This window comes from Anolis sagrei, chromosome 5 (genome assembly GCF_037176765.1).
Source record: "Anolis sagrei isolate rAnoSag1 chromosome 5, rAnoSag1.mat, whole genome shotgun sequence".
In the NCBI taxonomy this organism is placed as follows: Eukaryota; Metazoa; Chordata; class Lepidosauria; order Squamata; family Dactyloidae; genus Anolis; species Anolis sagrei.
The window spans coordinates 81,605,114-81,623,866 of NC_090025.1; the positions used below are offsets into that span (position 1 = coordinate 81,605,114).

Below are 18,753 nucleotides of genomic sequence, written 5' to 3' on the forward strand. Positions count from 1 at the left end.
ACCCAATAACGAAGAATGCATGTTATCAATTACATAAAAGTAATCTTCCTCAGCATAAAAACAGAAAATACATATTCTATTTCCCTATATGCTTTCTCTTTAACTTCTCAGTGGAACTCCAGCTATCAAATGAGGGCTCTTATTTTTCCCCAACATTCACAGTGCCTACACCGGGATTGTGGCGCAGCTGGCTGAGTGTCAGCTGTAGTAAGATCACTCTGACCGAAAAGATAATGAATTCGAAGCCAGCCCAGATTGGAGTGGGTTTCCAACCAATTGTGTGTAGCCTGTTGTCGACCTTTGCAACCCGAAAGACAGTTGCATCTGTCAAGTAGGAAAATTAGGTACCACCTTAAAGTGTGGGTAGGCTAAATTAACTGATTTATGAGGCCATAAAGAAGCATGCGGGGTATGCGGAAGTGCTTCATCAGCGTCGCAGATGGACGATGAAAGTGACAGCTCCCCTGGTGGCCAGAAAAAGTTAAATAGCCTCTGTCTATGTCTGTATATGTTTGTATGTCAAAATTAGCATTGAATGTTTCCCATATATGTGTACACTGTAATCCGCCCTGAGTCCCTTGCGGGGTGAGAAGGGTGGAATATAAAAGCTGTAAATAAAATAAATAAATAAATAAATTTTAACAAACATTCCCATTAATTGAAGAGTCTAATCACATGTGCTAATGGGGCTGACCTGGGAATCCTCAACTGCCCTATAATGATTTGTGGCAATATTCTGCCAATCAAAAGAGTTATTTATTGTTGGACTGAACCAGCCCCCCAAAGGCTGACCATTGGGTCCTCCCAGACAGGAAATACAGTTTGGGCTAGTACTTGCCATGGGTCACAGTGATTTCCCAAGCTCCAGTGTGTTTTAGCTTTATGTTTTGTCTGCCTTTCCTTGCTACACTGATGCCTTGGTTTTAACTTACTAATAGAACTGGACCCCTTCTCCACTCTGAAGCAACATCCTCAAGTCTGATGTTGTTGGATGTACTTTGGGTCATCTGGATAATGACAGAGATTGAAAAGTGTATAAACTGTCCTCAAAACATAGACAAGCACTGATCTCTTGCAATGATCCCTGGTCTAAGCTAATGTGGATTGGAAGCACACAAGAAGAGAAAGAGAGAGGAAAGAGTAAAATCCAAATGGATAGTAAAAAGAGGGCATGTAACCCTCTGCAAGTGACCAGTTCAGAATTCTGGCAAAAAGATGCGAAGGAGGAGCAGATATAAATAGAATGGTGGAAGAGAAGGCCCAAGAGATCCACCTGGTTATCTTGCAAGAGCAATCTACCCCTTCCTTAGAAGTCTGGAAGAGAGAAAGAAGAGAGAAGGAAGGAGACAGCATAAAACAGTGGTTCTCAACCTGTGAATCCCCAAGTGTTTTGGCTTACAACTTCCAGAAATCCCAGTCAGTTTACCAGATGTTAGTTGAAGGCCAAAACATTTGGGGATCCACAGGTTGAGAATCACTGTCATAAAGAGATGCAGTAGGATATTAGAGCCCTTCGTGGCGCAACAGGTTAAACCACTGAGCTGCTGAACTTGCTGACTGAAAGGCTGGTGGTTTGAATCTGGGAAATGGAGTGAGTCCCACTGCTAGGCCCAGCTTCTGCCAACCTAGCAGCTCAAAAACATGCAAATGTGAGTAGATCAATAAGTACTGCCTCTGCGGGAAAGTTAACAGTGCTCCATGCAGTCATGCTGGCCATATGACCTTGGAGGTGTCGATGGACAATGCCGGCTCTTCGGCTTAGAAATGGAGATGAGCATCACCTCCCAGAGTTGTACACAACTAGACTTAATGTCATGGGGAAACCTTTACCTTTAGGATAGTAGAGAGGGGAGGAAAAGGGACAGTTCAACTACTTTTGACTCTAGACATAGTCCCTTATTATCCTTTTCAAACATGACCATCAGTTCTCTCTTGCACACACATAGCTTAGTGCCCCCAAACTGCAGGCTTCTTACACAGATTGCACCAATCATATTGCAATGTAAGAATATTTCATCAAATTATGAACAAATACTCTACTAGAAATACTTAAGATCATGACAAATGTGACCAAAATATACTTCCTTGTCTGTGCCACATGTTGTATGATTGTTCTGTGCGATACAGCAAGTCAACTCAGTTTGGATGTAATGACTGGAATGAGGAGATATTACAATCTCAAAACTGCTCAGGGTTCACTAGATGTCCATTCCAGTGACTTTCTGGCTCTTGAATATACAAGGACTACATATTCTTTTACTTAGTGAATGACCACATATAAGATATTTACCCAATGATGTCACTATGCACCTTTTATGAAATGACAACACTTGCCTACAAGAAGTAGTAGAAAACATGTTTCCCAATTCAAAAGGTTTCTATTACTTGGTTTTGTTGTGCATTGTTTTGAGTTTCAGCGCTGCTGTTTTATATCCTTCTGTTTTTATTTAATTATGCTTTTATTTAGATTGCTATATTTTACTATGCTTTTATTTTAACTGCGGTTTTTGTTTTAATATATTGTTTTGCTTTTGTGTCTTGTGGGCATTTGTCCCATATGTAAGCCACCCCGAGTCCCTTCGGGGAGATGGTGGCGGGGTATAAGAATAAAGCTGTTGTTGTTATTATTTTGAATCTATTTCAAAAATAAGGCTGAGGTCCTCCCACCTAAACTAACATCAAGAACACTCCCCCATTAATATGGAAATTGCTACCTAGAAGACACTGCTGTGATTCACAGGTGCATTTTTTTTTTCAATAGTAAGATCTGAAAACAAAATTATGATTGCAGAGCTGGTCCTCCCACATGTATTACAAACTGCTTTCAAATACACAAGTGCTTTCTTTTCTATCCAGAATGAATGGACCTTTCACATACTTTATAGTGATCTGCACACTGGATTTCAGCCATTATAAATCCTGGATTATTATTATTATTTTTTTGCAATGTGAAGAAGTGTGGGCCATTAAGTCACAAACAGAAACTGGATCAGGAAAATTGGGGTTTCCAATCCAAGGTGAGCCACAAAATCTAAGAGGTAATTTGACTCTTCAAATACTATCTTTTAAAAAAAAATTGTATCCATGTGGACTAAGAATACTTATAGTTGGTGACAAATGCAGTTTCTTATTACAATGGTGGAATGAAATTTATCTGACTCAGACTTAACGTAAGTACAGAATCAACACAGGCACAAACAGCAGGACAATATCAATTCTTCGTGGATATTGCAGTGATTTCATTTCTTTAGAGGAAAAATATTAGAAAACTAGTTTGGGGAGACTAGAATTTCATTAAGTTTGGATACTTTCAACAAGAACAGCAACAACAAAAACCCACCTAGCTGAAAAATAAATCAATTAACCTTACTGGAATGCATAAAGCTAATGAATAAAAAAGAACAAAAAATTGAAGTTTTGCTAATTGGAATAAAATGTTACAAGCATATATATGGCCCAGATGTCAACTGAGTTGCAGAAAGTGAGCTCTTTTCATTCCAATATAGCACCACAGGTTCATTCTAGTATTTTTCCTGACTCTGTCAGAGAATAGCTATTCCCTCTCCTGAAAATTTTGGACAATATTCTTCTGTAGGAGCAGAGCTAAAGCTTATAAACAGCTCTTGCCTTGAGTCTGTTTATGCTGGAATCCACCCTGAGTCCCCTCTGGGAGATAAGGTGGAATATAAATAAAGTGTTGTTGTTGTTGTTGTTAAGAATCATCAGTACTAGCAAATTACTAAAGCTTTTTTTTTTTTGGTCGTGTCAGGAGTGACTCCTGGTGTGAGAGAATTGGCCGTCTGCAAGGACGTTGCCCAGGGGACGCCTGGATGATTTGATGTTTTTATCATCCTTGTGGGAGGCTTCTCTCATGTCCCCGCATGAGGAGCTGGAGCTGATAGAGGGAGCTCATCCTCCTCTCCCTGGATTCGAACCTGTGACCTGTTGGTCTTCAGTCCTGCCGGCACAGGGGTTTAAAACTAAAGCTACCTATGCATTATAAAATTAATTATTTATAGCATACTTGTTTATATACTAACTTATATGTATGGATACAAGTTTAGAAAGAATCACTGTGTCTTAAAATTTACTTGCTTGTCTCTACTAGAATTACCCTACTGAATCAATCAGCTTTACTCTGTCGACCTACTGTTCATCAATTTATTTGACAGCCGACTTTATTTATTTATTTATGGTATTTCTGTCCCGTCTTTCTCAAGCCCAAAGGTAACTCAAGGCGGCTTACAAATTGGCAGCAATTCGATGCCATAGCAACCCACAATATACAATTAAAATATTTAAAACAACATTATAAAATCTATACAAAAAACATTAAAAACATAATAACCAATGTCTTCCTGCTAATCTCATTTCCAGTGATGTCATCTAAGCTGTTTCATGTTTCAACCTTACATAATTCCATATTTGTCTATTACACTGCATTTTCGAAGGCTTGTTCAAAGAGCCAGGTTTTTACTTTTTTTTGGAAGGTCAGGAGGGAGGGGGGCGATCTAATATCCCTAGGGAGGGAGTTCCACAGCCGAGGGGCCACCACTGAGAAGGCCCTGTCTCTCATCCCTGCCAGCCGTGCCTGCGAAGAAGGCAGGATCGAGAGCAGGGCCTTCCCAGATGACCTTAAATTCCTAGATGGTTCAAAGGGAGAGATACGTTCGGACAGGTAAATAGAGGACCGTTCCCTTTAAAGAAGGAAACATGGTCATTTTAACTGTGATTTCTATGATACTTGGATGAAGACACTTAGAGAAATTTAACATTGGTTTATATTACTTTGTTGAAAGGCTAAAAAATGAATATTAGTTTTCATTAAGGAAAACTACAAATGAAGTGTCTAGACTATTATATTATTATATTATATTATGTAGTGATGTGTTTTAATACTGCTAAATGTTTATACTGTTTTATATATGCTGTATATTTTGACAGGCATCGAATTTGTGCCTTTGTTTGTAAGCCGCCCTGAGTCCCCCCTCGGGGGTGAGAAGGGCGGGGTATAAGTAACTGCAATAAATAAATAATAAATAATAGACTGAAGGAAATAATACTACCCTCAGCCAACAAGAATGATTGACAACTGGGAAATAGAGGAAAAAAATGTGGAGGCCGTGACAGACTTTGTATTTCTAGGTGCAAAGATTACTGCAGATGCAGACTGTGGCCAGGAAATCAGAAGACGCTTACTTCTTGGGAGGAGAGCAATGTCCAATCTCGATAAAATAGTAAAGAGTAGAGACATCACACTGGCAACAAAGATCCGCCTAGTCAAAGCCATGGTATTCCCTGTAGTAACCTACGGATGTGAGAGCTGGACCTTAGGGAAGGCTGAGCGAAGGTATATGCTTTTGAACTGTGGTGTTGGAGGAAAGTTCTGAGAGTGCCGTGGACTGCGAGAAGATCAAACCAGTCCATCCTCCAGGAAATAAAGCCCGACTGCTCATTGGAGGGAAGGATACCAGAGACAAAGTTGAAGTACTTTGGCCACATCATGAGGAGACAGCAAAGCCTAGAGAAGACAATTATGCTGGGGAAAGTGGAAGGTAAAAGGAAGAGGGGCCGACCAAGGGCAAGATCGATGGATGGCATCCTTGAAGTGACTGGACTGACCTTGAAGGAGCTGGGGGTGGTGACGGCCGACAGGGAGCTCTGGCATGGGCTGGTCCATGATGTCACGAACATTCGGAGACGACTGAACGAATGAACAACAACAACAGCCACAAAACACAAGTTTCTGGAGTACAACAACTACTTTCCAAGTAAACATCACACAATTAAAAAGAAAATGTCACTTTCAAACCAGGAACATAATTTTTTCAAATTTTCTTACACAGTGTTATTTGCTGATTTGCTACATATTTGCTCATTCAGATGAATGTTACAGAATTATTTGTATTACTTATTTATGGCCACTGACACATTGTACACAGATAGAAGCTTCATATGAAACAATGAATAGATGGAAACTTTTTTTAAAATACAGAGCAGCAAAACTTTGCTTTTAAGGACAAGAGGTCTTATAAAATAAGAAAGTCCTAGCTGCCCACAAGCCTCAAGAGAGATGGAGCCAGACTCTCTCAAATGTGAGAGAGTAGCTTCCTTTGACTGTGCTCATTCGTCTGCTAAAATTAATTCAAGGGTGTTTTAGGGCAAGCTATGGTTTCTACAATTCTCTTAAGATATAAATAATTGATTTGCGCCTAAAATAACTAGTGGTAAGCTTTCCTCTGCTGTATCTAAGAACGTCTTTTAAATATTTCAAGGAGCTCAATTACCAAGTCGGAGAGTAAGTAGCTTACACCCACTAACGTGGTTTACAGGACACAGAGAGCTTCCCAAGAACATATAATTAGAAGTCACTGTCATGGGCAGAACAATTACACAATAAAGGGTGGCCTACGGAAAATCCAACAATTGAGGGGAAATGGGAGGACAAAACAGCAAAGAAGGCAGAAGTCAGGTTAGAGAACAGATTGTGATTTCACAAGCATTCCTAACTGCAAAGGCATCTAAGAATGCAATCCAGAAACTGCCTGCCTTAAGGACTCCAGACTCCCAGGGAGACACAGCAGGGAGGCTGCTGTCAATCTTTACTAAGAGTCAGCATTGTGGAATCTCAAGCAGCTGTCAGGACACTTTCTGCCCTTCCTGACACTTCACATAGGCCTTAGAGAAGGGCCACAGACTCAGCAAAAGGCTAGAAGAAAGCTCTAGTGTTACAGTAAAATGAAAGTCCTGGGAGAAAGGCAGGATCTAAGGAAGGAAGGGAGGGAGGGAAGGAAGGAAGGAGGACACTGTCTGTAGCTCTATGGTAGGACGGAGCCAGCAATTAAGAACGGCAGTCTAATTCACTGGAGGGGTAGGCAACCCAAGACTCTTGTGGGCCCTGAGCCAGATCTCACAAGGCTTTGGACCATGTTCAAAGCTCTCTACAAATGATTAGTTGGGTCACTGCAAGCTGAAACTGTCAGCTCCCCTGCAGAGAGAGACATGGAGAAAGAGGAAGAAAATAAATTAGTGGGGTAATCTACCTAGGCACTGCTGGCGTCAGAGCTGCCCACTGTTGGTAGATGCCGAAGAGACTGCAGCCCTTAACTGAAACAATAATAGCAATAATAATAATAATAATAATAATAATAATAATCTTATTTATATACCGCTCTATCTCCCCGAGGGGGACTCAGGGTGGTTTCCAAGTAACATCACCAAAACATACAGAGTAAACAGCATGACATAAATTAACAAAACAACATAAGCATAAAATTATCACAATAACACATATATATTAAAAATAATCCTGTCTGTTCAGGCCAAGGCTAGTACAAACTCAAAATATGTCCAGGAAAGGCCATAGTTGGCACAAGCATGTCTGAACCAGAGTCCACTTGGGCCTCCAGTGACAGGGATGGATCTAGAGCAATGGTTCTCAAACTTTTTCAGGTGCGGAGCAAAAAATTTGTTATGAATAACCAAGTAATGTATGTGTGTGTGTGTGTATCTATATCTATATTATATCAGGCATGGCAAACTTTTAGACACAGGGGCTGCATTACGTTTTAAAATTTGACAGACAGGCTAGACCAGTGGCAAATGGCTGGAGACTGTTTGTGTGAACTAATTGAAAAAAAAATGAATAAATTCCTATGCACAATGCATATATCTCATTTGTACTGGGAAGGAAGGAAGGAAGGAAGGAAGGTAGGTAGGTAGGAAGGAAGGAAGGAAGGAAGGAAGGAAGGAAGGAAGGACAATACAATATTTAAAATGAAGAACAATTTTAACCAATATAAACTTAACAGTATTTCAGTGGAAGACCCTAGGGCCATCCATTCAAACCCCCATGCGAGAAAAGCACAATCAAAGTCCTCCCTCAACAGATGGTCATCCAGCCTTTGTAGTAGTAGTAGTAGTAGTAGTAAGGAGGAAGAGGAAGAGGATGATCTGGGTAGCAAGGGAGCACAGGGAAAAGGGTATGGATAGCATGGGGGTGAAAAGAAAAGAGTCTGGGCAGCAAGCCACCTTTTTGGGGCTTAACCCTCTCCTTGCTACCGAAGCGCTGCATCTCTATGAACGTCCATATGGCCTGCAGCCTCTCCACCCTGTCCCTTTAAGCACCTCGCTGCCTTCCCAAGAACATGTGCCTGCCTCCCCCCCTCTCTTTCTCTCTTTCTCTCTTTCTTTCTTTCTGCCTCTTCCACATGGCAAGGAAGTGATTTTGGCAGAGGGGGCTTCCAGCCGGGAGTGCTTGGAGGGGAGGGAAGAGGGGAGGAGGAGAAGGGAAATGCGGAGCCCCTCAATTTGCTTCATGGAGCCCTAAGGGCTCCACAGACTACAGTTTGAAAACTGCTGATCTAGAGACACCCCAAAGCTACGTGAATATCCGAAGCAGAAAAGAAAACTATCACTTAGAGACTACAATAAGCAAAATTCATAGTTAAACCATAAGGAATCCAGATAAGGATTATCTAGACAAAACTAAATTGGGATTCATTCAGTCAGCACAGAAAAACAACACTGCCTCTTGTTTTTAGCTTATTTGGGCTTAATAATTCAGAGGATACCAATAAAAACAATAGTATTTATAAACGGCTCTGAAGAAGCATCAAGCAGGTCAGATGATTTGGCTACGGTCTTTTTAGATAATGGCCATACTCTCTCGGGGGAAATTTTCCTGCCTGGCAAATTATGCATGTTATCCACAATTCCATGAAAATGTTTTGAGATGAACAAAGCACTCTAAATGAAGCCCTGTTGAGTTAATGAAGTTTACTGCTAGGTAAAATAGGAATAAAATGTAGTGGCACTGAAAGCAAGTATGATAACATTTTCATTATTACAGTAGAACTTTGTCATACATAAGCCTGGCTAGATTAGAACCAACGTGAAATGTTTCTTAAGCTGTTGCATGGTTTCCAAACATCTTTAAAGCCCCTCTTTCTTCGAGAGAGAACTGGTGATGTGCTAAATTTAAAATCTAGCTATGAGAAAAGCTAGATTTTCAGGTTTAGAAAAGCTGTATCGTTTAATATAACCATCACCACCCTAAACCCAGTTGTTATATAGAATAGATGCATAAAATCAAGGAAATGTATATAAGTGATTATTTGCAAACTCCTCAATGAGTCAATGGGTCTATTCTGAGACTAAAAATTAGATTTAACAACCACACTACTACCTTCACCACTACCATCACTGTTATTGTCACCACCACTACCACTATTACTAGTACCGGAATTCTGAAATACATTAACTAGAGCTAGGAACCAATATAAGTCTTAAGAGGATGATATATGTTGATAAATTAGCAATAACCTCTGAACATTCCCTCTATTTCTTGTTTTCACTAGGTTTTCTTTTTTCTCCAGCAGCCTAATAAGGTGGGTGTATTGTGGAAGTATAAGAAAGAAATGGACATAACAAGAAAACAAATTACAAACCTTTGTGGAATATAGAACAAATGTTGGGGAGGTGGTTTGTAGAGAACTCCTTCATAGACAGGCCATAAGCCACTGAGAATTCTGAAGAGAGAGCTCTTCCCACAGCCATTGGGCCCAGTGATTAGAAGATGCATCCCTTCCTCAACCTGCAAGTTATGAAAACGATAAACACAAAACCCTTTTAGAAGATTATTCTACCTATTCCTCTCCATCAGCATTCTGATCCACTGACATTCTGATCATTATCAACATTTGTGCTGATGTATCAATAACTCTGAAATGATGAGATAAAGACAGAGGGGAAACATGGTTCTCCAGATATTTTAGACTGCAATTTCCACAATCCCTGGATACCATGCTGAGTGATACTAATGGAGATTTAAACCTACACTATCTGGAGAATCAAAGATTTCCAATCCTAATATAAAGATGGCATTCTGCTAATGAGTTATGCATCATCATAAGTTAAAAATATGCCACTGTAACTTACTTGTTCAGTTATTATGGAGGTCAGAATCCTGTTCTGACTATGAAATGGCCAAAATCACCCAAATTCTCATCCTGTAAGCAGTACAGCCCTCCCACAACATAGCTATTTCCATGTTATTGGAGGAGTGGAATAAGTGAAGACATGTGTAGCTATTTTCCTGCAGCTGGATGCACTGCAGAGATATTCCAAGTATGTGTGAAAGTCTCTATAGATGTCTGCTGTAGCACATCCAGTTTAGAGGGACACATCCATGCTGATCTTCCCAACTCTACAACAACATGGAAATGGCTGCATTGCAATGGGGGACTACACTGCTTACAAAGTGGGTTGAGAGGGTATTATCAGTACATCACAGTTATGTGATATACATATATTTCTCAATGAAGGATCACAGATAGAGATCAGTAGATAAAAAAATATGAATATATGAAACAGTGGCCTACTACCATGAAAACAGGATGCTCCAAAATCCCAACCTGATCTTGAAGAAGAATATGTGACTTTCTGGATGCCATTGAACTGTATCTCTCAATTTCTTCCACCACTGGCTATGCTGAATAGGGTCAATGGAAACAGCAGTCCAAAAAAAATTATCTGTTCATACACTTTCCATCTTTTCCTCTTTATGTCTGCCCATGAAAATTTAGGAAAACAAATAAAGGGGAAATAATCTATTTCCAAACATATAACCATTCTCCACATACACACCAATCCTTCCACAAAGACAAAAAATCATATCCATGACAAATGCACACTAACTTAATTCAACATATTAATTCTAACTGGTGGCTCAGGCAGATGAAAACAACTAAAGCTTTGCCTATCATCATTATCAAGAGAAAGTTACAAATATGCAGTTCTCTGGGTCACAACATCATCACTTTATGCTTTTTACAAGAATGTGCAAAATGAATATTCACACATGTAATGCCATCAATGATAGCCTGTTTAAAGGGCCAAAATCTCTTAGACTTTATTTACAATGCAGATAAAACACAATTTTTCCTCAGGCAATTTGAGAACCATAAGACTCGATCAATAACATTCAAAGTATTTTTTTTTCCTATGGCATGTTTTATTTTGCTCTAACTATGCAGCAAATCTTAATGAATCCCATTGAGCGAATCCGCTTCCATGGTAGCAATTTCTCTTGACCAACATTGATATATGTTTACAGTATGTTCAGCAATATAAATTTCAAAGAATACAAGTTAGAATGTTAAGATATATATCAAGGATTTCTTCCCTTTTTAGAACAGACTTTCATCAATGATAATGATGAAAAACCCATCTATAGTATCTGTGGAAGATGAGGTGCCTGGTAAGGTTAAAACACGTACAATAATATGATGCTGCAGCTTGAGGGGGGATGAAGAGTAATAAACTTGTAGGTACACCACTTTGCTTCAAAAAAATCTTCCCAAGATCGCTTAACAACAATGCCTGAATTTGGATTTGTGAACATGTTGGGTTTTTTTTGTCGTGTCAGGAGCGACTTGAGAAACTGCAAGTCACTTCTGGTGTGAGAGAATTGACCGTCTGCAAGGACGTTGCCCAGGGGACGCCCGGATGATTTGATGTTTTTATCATCCTTGTGGGAGGCTTCTCTCATGTCCCCGCTTGAGGAGCTGGAGTCGATAGAGGAAGCTCATCCGCCTCTCCTCAGATTTGAACCTGCGACCTGTCGGTCTTCAGTCTTGCCGGCACCGGGGTTTAACCCACTGCGCCACCGGGGACTCCACTGTGAACATGGTGATAAAACTTGTGGTTCATGTTTTGTGAACATGGTGATAAAACATGAACCACAAGTGCTTTGTGGTTATTCTTTTTCCATATAAACAAGGTATCTCTTAATGTTGAGTGAATTGTTTAAATGCAATTTACAAAGTTTACATTATTGACACTGACCTATGTGCTAAAATCACTTTGATTTTTAAGTGTGTTAAATTAGTTATGATTATTATATTATCACTGTCAACTAGTTACTGCAATTATTGTGAACCACTCTGAGGTCAGTGCAATGCAGAAAATGTAATACGCAAAATACGACTAAGTGTATTTCAGAAAGGAAAACACGTGGGCTTACAATCCACTGTAATATAAATAACCAAACAATCAATTCTTGCTTAGACTTAGTATGTTTACACTCACCAATATATCTTTTCACAATGCCTCTGCAGTAATGCTGAAAAACACAACTCCAAGGGCCTCATCCCAAGTCATTAGAAGCCATACAGCTCCTACTCCTACTATATCAGAAAAAATCCCAATCTCTGTTACCACCACCCTCACAATCTACCTGACCAGATACTTCTAGCAAGACACTGAGGCTTAGATGTTCCATACATTAGTACCTCCATGCTACTTGCAGATATTAATTCAGCTACAACCTACAATGTTGCAAAGCATACAAAATCCGTCAGGGAATGACTAGTCCCAAAAGTTAACTGTGTGTCCAGTAATCTTCTTCTCTGAATCTACAATTTGGTGATGAATCTGGGCATTGTATGTTTTTACCCTGTTTCCCCTTCCTTTCCGCTCCCTCACCCATATTGTGCTTCAATAGTTATATTTATATTTTAATATACCAAACATACCAAGTTTGTTTGAAAATGTGACTATTTCCTGTGCTGGTCAATGACAGAAATAAATGATTTGATTTGATACATTAGTACAGAGTCATGCCAAAGGGACTTTTCCAATTCTAGGCACTCAATAGCCCAAACCCAAGGAATTAGAGGAGTCTTCACTAAATTTAGACAGAATATATTATTGGTCTTTCCAAAGACTAGAGATAAGAAGATAGGAATTAGCTTATGAAATGCTTTTCCTAGCATTAATTTAAAAATTGGAATACTTGTAGATCTCTTCAGGTAAATTATGAATGCCAAATTTAGGTCAGAAGTATTTTTATAGGAAAAAGAATATGGTGCTCGCTGTATATGTATGTGTGAGAGACTTGCCTTAACTAAGGAGTTAACAAAATTTAACTAAAGTTTGATTTTTAAAAGCCTCTTTCCATCTTCTACATAGCCTGTAACTGTACAACACGCACAACTGCTATGCTTCTTAGACAAAAACATTGATCATGCACTTTTGACTTTGACAGAAACTGGTTCAAGTTACTGATATACAATCCTTGTTCAGTGCCTGTGAAATTTTCAGGGAAGGAATTACCTGTCTCTTTAGGGGGTTTGTGCTTTTAATAGCTCAGAACCAATAGGGACTTCATATACTATGCTTTGCCAGTGTGCTTCTAGGAGCTAGCCAGCTCCAGTTCCAGAAAAATAAAAGGAGAGGGGGATAGAAAGTCAGGTTCCTATTGAAGTATTAATGAAAATGAGGGCCACAAGTTTGAAACCACTGAGCATATCATTCTGAATCCCGATACTTTCAGGAAGTGTTACTACACTCTCTGATGTCCTCCAAACCGTGGAAGGCTTCAGAATTGCGGACCTATGTTTTCCCTACAACCCTCAACAGCATTTCATTTGCTCACTGCTAGTCTAAGGGAGTAAGGGAGTAACTAAGAGAGTAAGCGATAAAGCAAAGACTACAAGAGATTTATAGGTCAGTAGTAAGCATAAACATGGCTATCTATTTCATGACTACATGTCTGCTACTAGTCCAGATAGATAGGACAGATGAAATCAAATACAAATTAGTTAATTAAAACTAGAATGATTTACTAAAAAGCAGAAGATACTGCTAACATTTCTAATCCTCCACTCTACATAGGTGTTAGGGAGGAAAGAAGCCTTGGAAACTGAGGTCTTTATCCAGCATTTTAAAACTAGTTCTCATTTTGTGTCTTTCTAAATATTGAACACACAGGAAAATAGTAAATGGCCACTTTTTCAACTTATATACTGTACTAGTATATACAGTACATTAGTGCAATATTCTTTTTTAGTCCAAACAGAGTTTACGGTGTCTCTTCACATAATAGATAACTTCAGTCATGTGGAGAGTCTCCAAATATTCTCTGCTTCAAATTGTTACTCTTCAAATGAGAGCAATCATGGGGGAACCTAACACATTCCCCTCCTTACATATTTAACATTTTTGTGAATGCCTAAATATGGCTACAGGAAGCAAAGTTAACATATAATTATGGCTTCATCAAAGTACAATAACATAACAGAAGGTTGACCATAGAAAAATTGTAACATTCCAGTAATTTTAATTTAGAAATGGAATCAGAAGAGAACCAGGTCATTGTCCCTGCTTAACTCACTTCTCATATTTCAGTCAAATCAGGGCATCTCACACAATGTACAAAGTTCTGCTCAACTCAACATATTAACTGAATACACAGACCTGACCCTGGCTCTTATCTTGTTTTTCATTAAGTAGGAAAAATTGTACGCATTTTCTTCTATCACTGAAAAACTATGAGTACTTTGTTTAATTTCCCCTCTTTTTTATATGATTGTCCAAGTACTTAAGGTACATAAGATATATGAGTTTTGTGGATTTTCTGTACGAATTATGATGGCAACATTCAAATTGCATATTATCTTACTTTGAAGTTTAGCCTGGAAACCACCACATCTCCATTTGGGGTAATAATAGGAACATTTTCACAGAAAATTCCATGATCAACATCTATCACTCTTCCTACAAGTAAAGAAAAAACACAAACAAACCACAATGACACTTGTTAGTAGAGCATACACACAAGAGCATACACACAAAACACATAGAGAAAAGCATGTTTATGGTCTTAAGAGAACAAAATATCTATCCATCATTTATAAGAATTGCCACTTGAGGTGATGATTAGACAACGTGAAAAAAATAAATATTTATTTTCTGAATTCTATGGATATGCTGATCTCTGTCATTTATCAACAGTATACCGTACCTAACAAAATAACTTCAAATGTGTTTAAGGTTAATACTTTTACATTTTTTTCTGACAACTGTAAGTAAAAACTGTAATGCATATTCATCAAGATCACACTGTGATGGTGGTTCTCTGAATCTGAAATTCCTTTTCTCAAGTAGTAAATTATGTTTACTAACATTTGGCACCATTCCTCACCTTGAGAATTTAAGAGCAGTTAGATACTGCTGCATATGGCTAAATCTACCGTCAATCATTTGTTCTCTTTGCTAGACTTAGCTCCTTTAGAATTTATTGGTCAAAATGTGATTGAGACAACTGTATTTCTGTGACAAGAGGTGGTGAAAGCACTATGTAATAGTATTAATAGTTATTGGAAACTAAATGTATAGTGACATAGCATCCATTTAAAACATCTAATATAGGGTAAATGTAAACATTTCAGGTGCCTATGTTCTCTAGTAAGGCACAGCAACTGTTCTCTGATCCTTCCCTCATCTTCAACAATTTCAGGATCACAACAATGATCACTTTTTACCAGATGATTGGCAAAGTCATCCTCCATAGGTAATGATAAGTGGTGGTTTTCATGTCAGTAGAATGATAACTCTGCTCTGAGTTTTAGTCTGAAGTGTAAAGGAGCTATTCAAGGTGATAAACCTATTTTGGGGGTGGGGCACAAAGCCTTCAAAGTTCAGATTGAAACCCAGAGGAGAGTAATCACTCCACTCTCATGGAAGATATAAACGGTGGTTGTCCATATTGTGTAATTTTTATCTTACAGTAAATTCTCTAGCACCTACTATATCGTAGATGGCTATGTAAATCTACCGAAACAATTTCCTTCCTTCAGAATGACTCATTGGTTTCACCTTCACTTAGTATTAGAGATAATGAATGGTATTAGGGATGATTAAACAGCATGAAATCATACTGCATGGTTATTTCTTCTAAGTCCCAGTAGGTGGAGCATGAACCCACCTTCCTTAGTGAGGAGGCTTTAGCTAGAAGGCACACTAGTATTCTCAGCTGGCAAAATGTGCTCTTTTCTCACATTTTTTGGATTTGAACATCACTGATGTAACCAATACTAAAACTTCTACAGTTGTTGTCTGTGAATTTGAAGTACAACACTTGGAAAAGCTGCATTTTTTGGAGTGCACCTCCCATAGTCTCCCAGATGTCCTTCTTGATAACAAGAGTGTTTCAGTGGACTAAATCCATTACATTGAGACTACTTGTGTAATGCGAGTTTCTATAATCTTTGTTTCTTGTGTAGTTTCCTTCCCCATGCCCTCCATATGTGCTCTAGGAAATCCCCAACTCTCTGGAGTAGATCTGAGGCATACAATGAAGGAGGTTGCAAAAAGAAAGAATATTCATTTTCTCAGAGGTGTACATTACCTGCTGATGGGGCAACATCACTAGTAGAACAGTCTGAATTTATGAAATGAATTCATAAGATCCAATGAGCCAATAAAAAGGAACGAGAAACAATTGCTCTCAGTATAAACAATTTTTTCATCCTGACAATGTACCTTCAAGCAAATGCTTTTATATAATCCAGATGGTATATATAAGGGACAACTAAAACAACACTATCACATTATAACTACATGTTGATTATTTCTGCTGAATGGCTTTCTTTCACCCTCTTTTATACCACTGAAACAGGGCTGGGAATTGCACGACTCTTCAGCTACTGCTGAACTGCAAGTTCCACCATCCGTAATTGTTGACTGTGGTAGCTAGGGTTTCAGATCTACAACATCTAGAATTGGGTTGCTGTGAGTTTTCTGGGCTGTATGGCCATGTTCCAGAAGCATTCTCTCCTGACATTTCACCCACATAATTAAATGCTAATCAAGGTGGCCAAATTAAACATTCACACTTGCCTCAAGCAGACTTCTTTCTCTCACCCTAGACATTCCACAGATATATAAACCTTACTTGTCTAGCTTCCAATATACCTCACAAGCTCTGAGGATGCCTGCCATAGATGTGGGTGAAATGTCAGGAGAGAATGCTTCTGGAACATGGCCATACAGTCCAGAAAACTCAGAGCAAACCAATGATTCCTGCCATGAAAGCCTTCTACAAAACACCTAGAATGCCAGCCCTGCACTAAAATTACAAATTATAGAGTGATAGGCTGCACTAAAATTACAAATTATATAGTGATAGTCTAAATATATGACCCCATGATACATATTAATTTATTGATTTTGCAAGAAAAGTATTATGGAATGAACAGCAACAGAAAATATATTTAGAAAATAGTATGAGAAATTCTCATTTATGGCAATCTGTAATCATGTAGGATTTATCCAAACTCTTAGTGCTGAGGGTGCAAGGGCGCCACTGATGTCTGTAACACTTACTCTCCCAAAGGTACTTGTGCTGCACAGAAATTGCTAATTTTTGTCTAATAAAGATGAACATTATTCCATCCTGCTATTGCATGAATGTCTTCTAAAGGTACCAAGTACACATACTGTAAAAGGAACAATAGCCCTGCTGGAATGTGTCTAAACCTGTTGTGCTTTTTTAGCATTCACACAAATATATCACCAAATTTTTTTTTCAAGATTTTAAAGTTCAAGGACTGAATGATATAATCAAGGCTCCAATGCATGTCAAATTTTGCATTCATTCAAATAAATTTTAATAATGCTAACAAATGAACAACAACAACATGCACATCTAAAATATGCCATTTCTTTTCAGGTGAGTAAAATACCTTTATACTGAAAGTTAGTAGATGAAAACACTGAACATAATTGGAGGTGAACAAACTGATAGAAATGTTGGATCTAAAGTCAACGTTTTTTTTCTCAGAAAAATTAATACACATTCTCATCAACAACAAAAATGAACGTACAGATCCATCACTGATGTCCGATCTTCTCATGTCACAATGGTCACCAGAGCTGCCACTTTTCTTTTACTATGTATGTTTGAAGATTTTTCTGTAAATCTGCTTACAGAAAAGCTAACATGTCCCTTAACTTTCACCTCTTCAAACACTTCACTATGAAACTGACTTAAAGATTTAAACCTATTCCATATGATGTCACACATCTTTTGTATAGTTTATTAATATAAAACTAAAATGGACATTTCTACAGATAAGTATTAATTTTAACTCTAATTTTCTCTATTCAATTCCTACATGGTTAATTTCAACCAAATTAGGTTTGGATAATGGATTTATCACATCTGTCAGACTTTGCATATCGATCTCATTTCCAAAGAATGTTATGTAGGTATTCTTTTTGTTATCTGCCATTAAGTTGTTTCTGACTCATGGTGACCCTCTTATAATGTTTTTCATGGTAAAATTTGTTGGGGGTGTTGCTGTTGCCTCCTTCTGAGGCTGAGAGTATTATTTGCCCAACGTCACTCAATGGGTTTCCATGGCTGATATCAGAGTAGGCAGAACACGTGTCCTTCCTGAAATCATGTGGCTGCTTCCTGCAGAATTCTGGGGCTTGTAGTATAGGGAAGGAGGCTCAACTAGAGGTTCAGCGTCCTGGCTGCATCTCCCCCACACTGGTGAGAAAGCAAGCCAGGAAAGGAGGCTTTAAGAACTTCTGTCTCCCAGCTACACCTTGCTATCAGCCTGCCTGCAAGAACAGGAGAGGTTCAGCGTCCTGGCTGCATCTCCCCCACACTGGTGAGAAAGCAAGCCAGGAAAGGAGGCTTTAAGAACTTCTGTCTCCCAGCTACACCTTGCTATCAGCCTGCCTGCAAGAACAGGAGAGGTTCAGCGTCCTGGCTGCATCTCCCCCACACTGGTGAGAAAGCAAGCCAGGAAAGGAGGCTTTAAGAACTTCTGTCTCCCAGCTACACCTTGCTATCAGCCTGCCTGCAAGAACAGGAGAGGTTCAGCGTCCTGGCTGCATCTCCCCCACACTGGTGAGAAAGCAAGCCAGGAAAGGAGGCCGGGCCTCTCTTGAGCTGCT

General features: G+C 38.9%; 1 protein-coding gene across 1 annotated transcript in view; it reads right to left on the bottom strand.

Moving 5' to 3' along the window:
- ABCD2 (ATP binding cassette subfamily D member 2) overlaps nt 1-18,753 on the bottom strand; it is a 64,718-nt gene that overhangs the window by 12,822 nt on the left and 33,143 nt on the right. Inside the window, exons 5-6 of the mRNA XM_060778398.2 lie at nt 14,465-14,559; nt 9,450-9,595 (exon numbers count right to left, since the gene is read on the bottom strand). Of these exons, the coding sequence (XP_060634381.2) occupies nt 9,450-9,595; nt 14,465-14,559 (241 nt within the window). The remainder of the gene's footprint in view (nt 1-9,449; nt 9,596-14,464; nt 14,560-18,753) is intronic.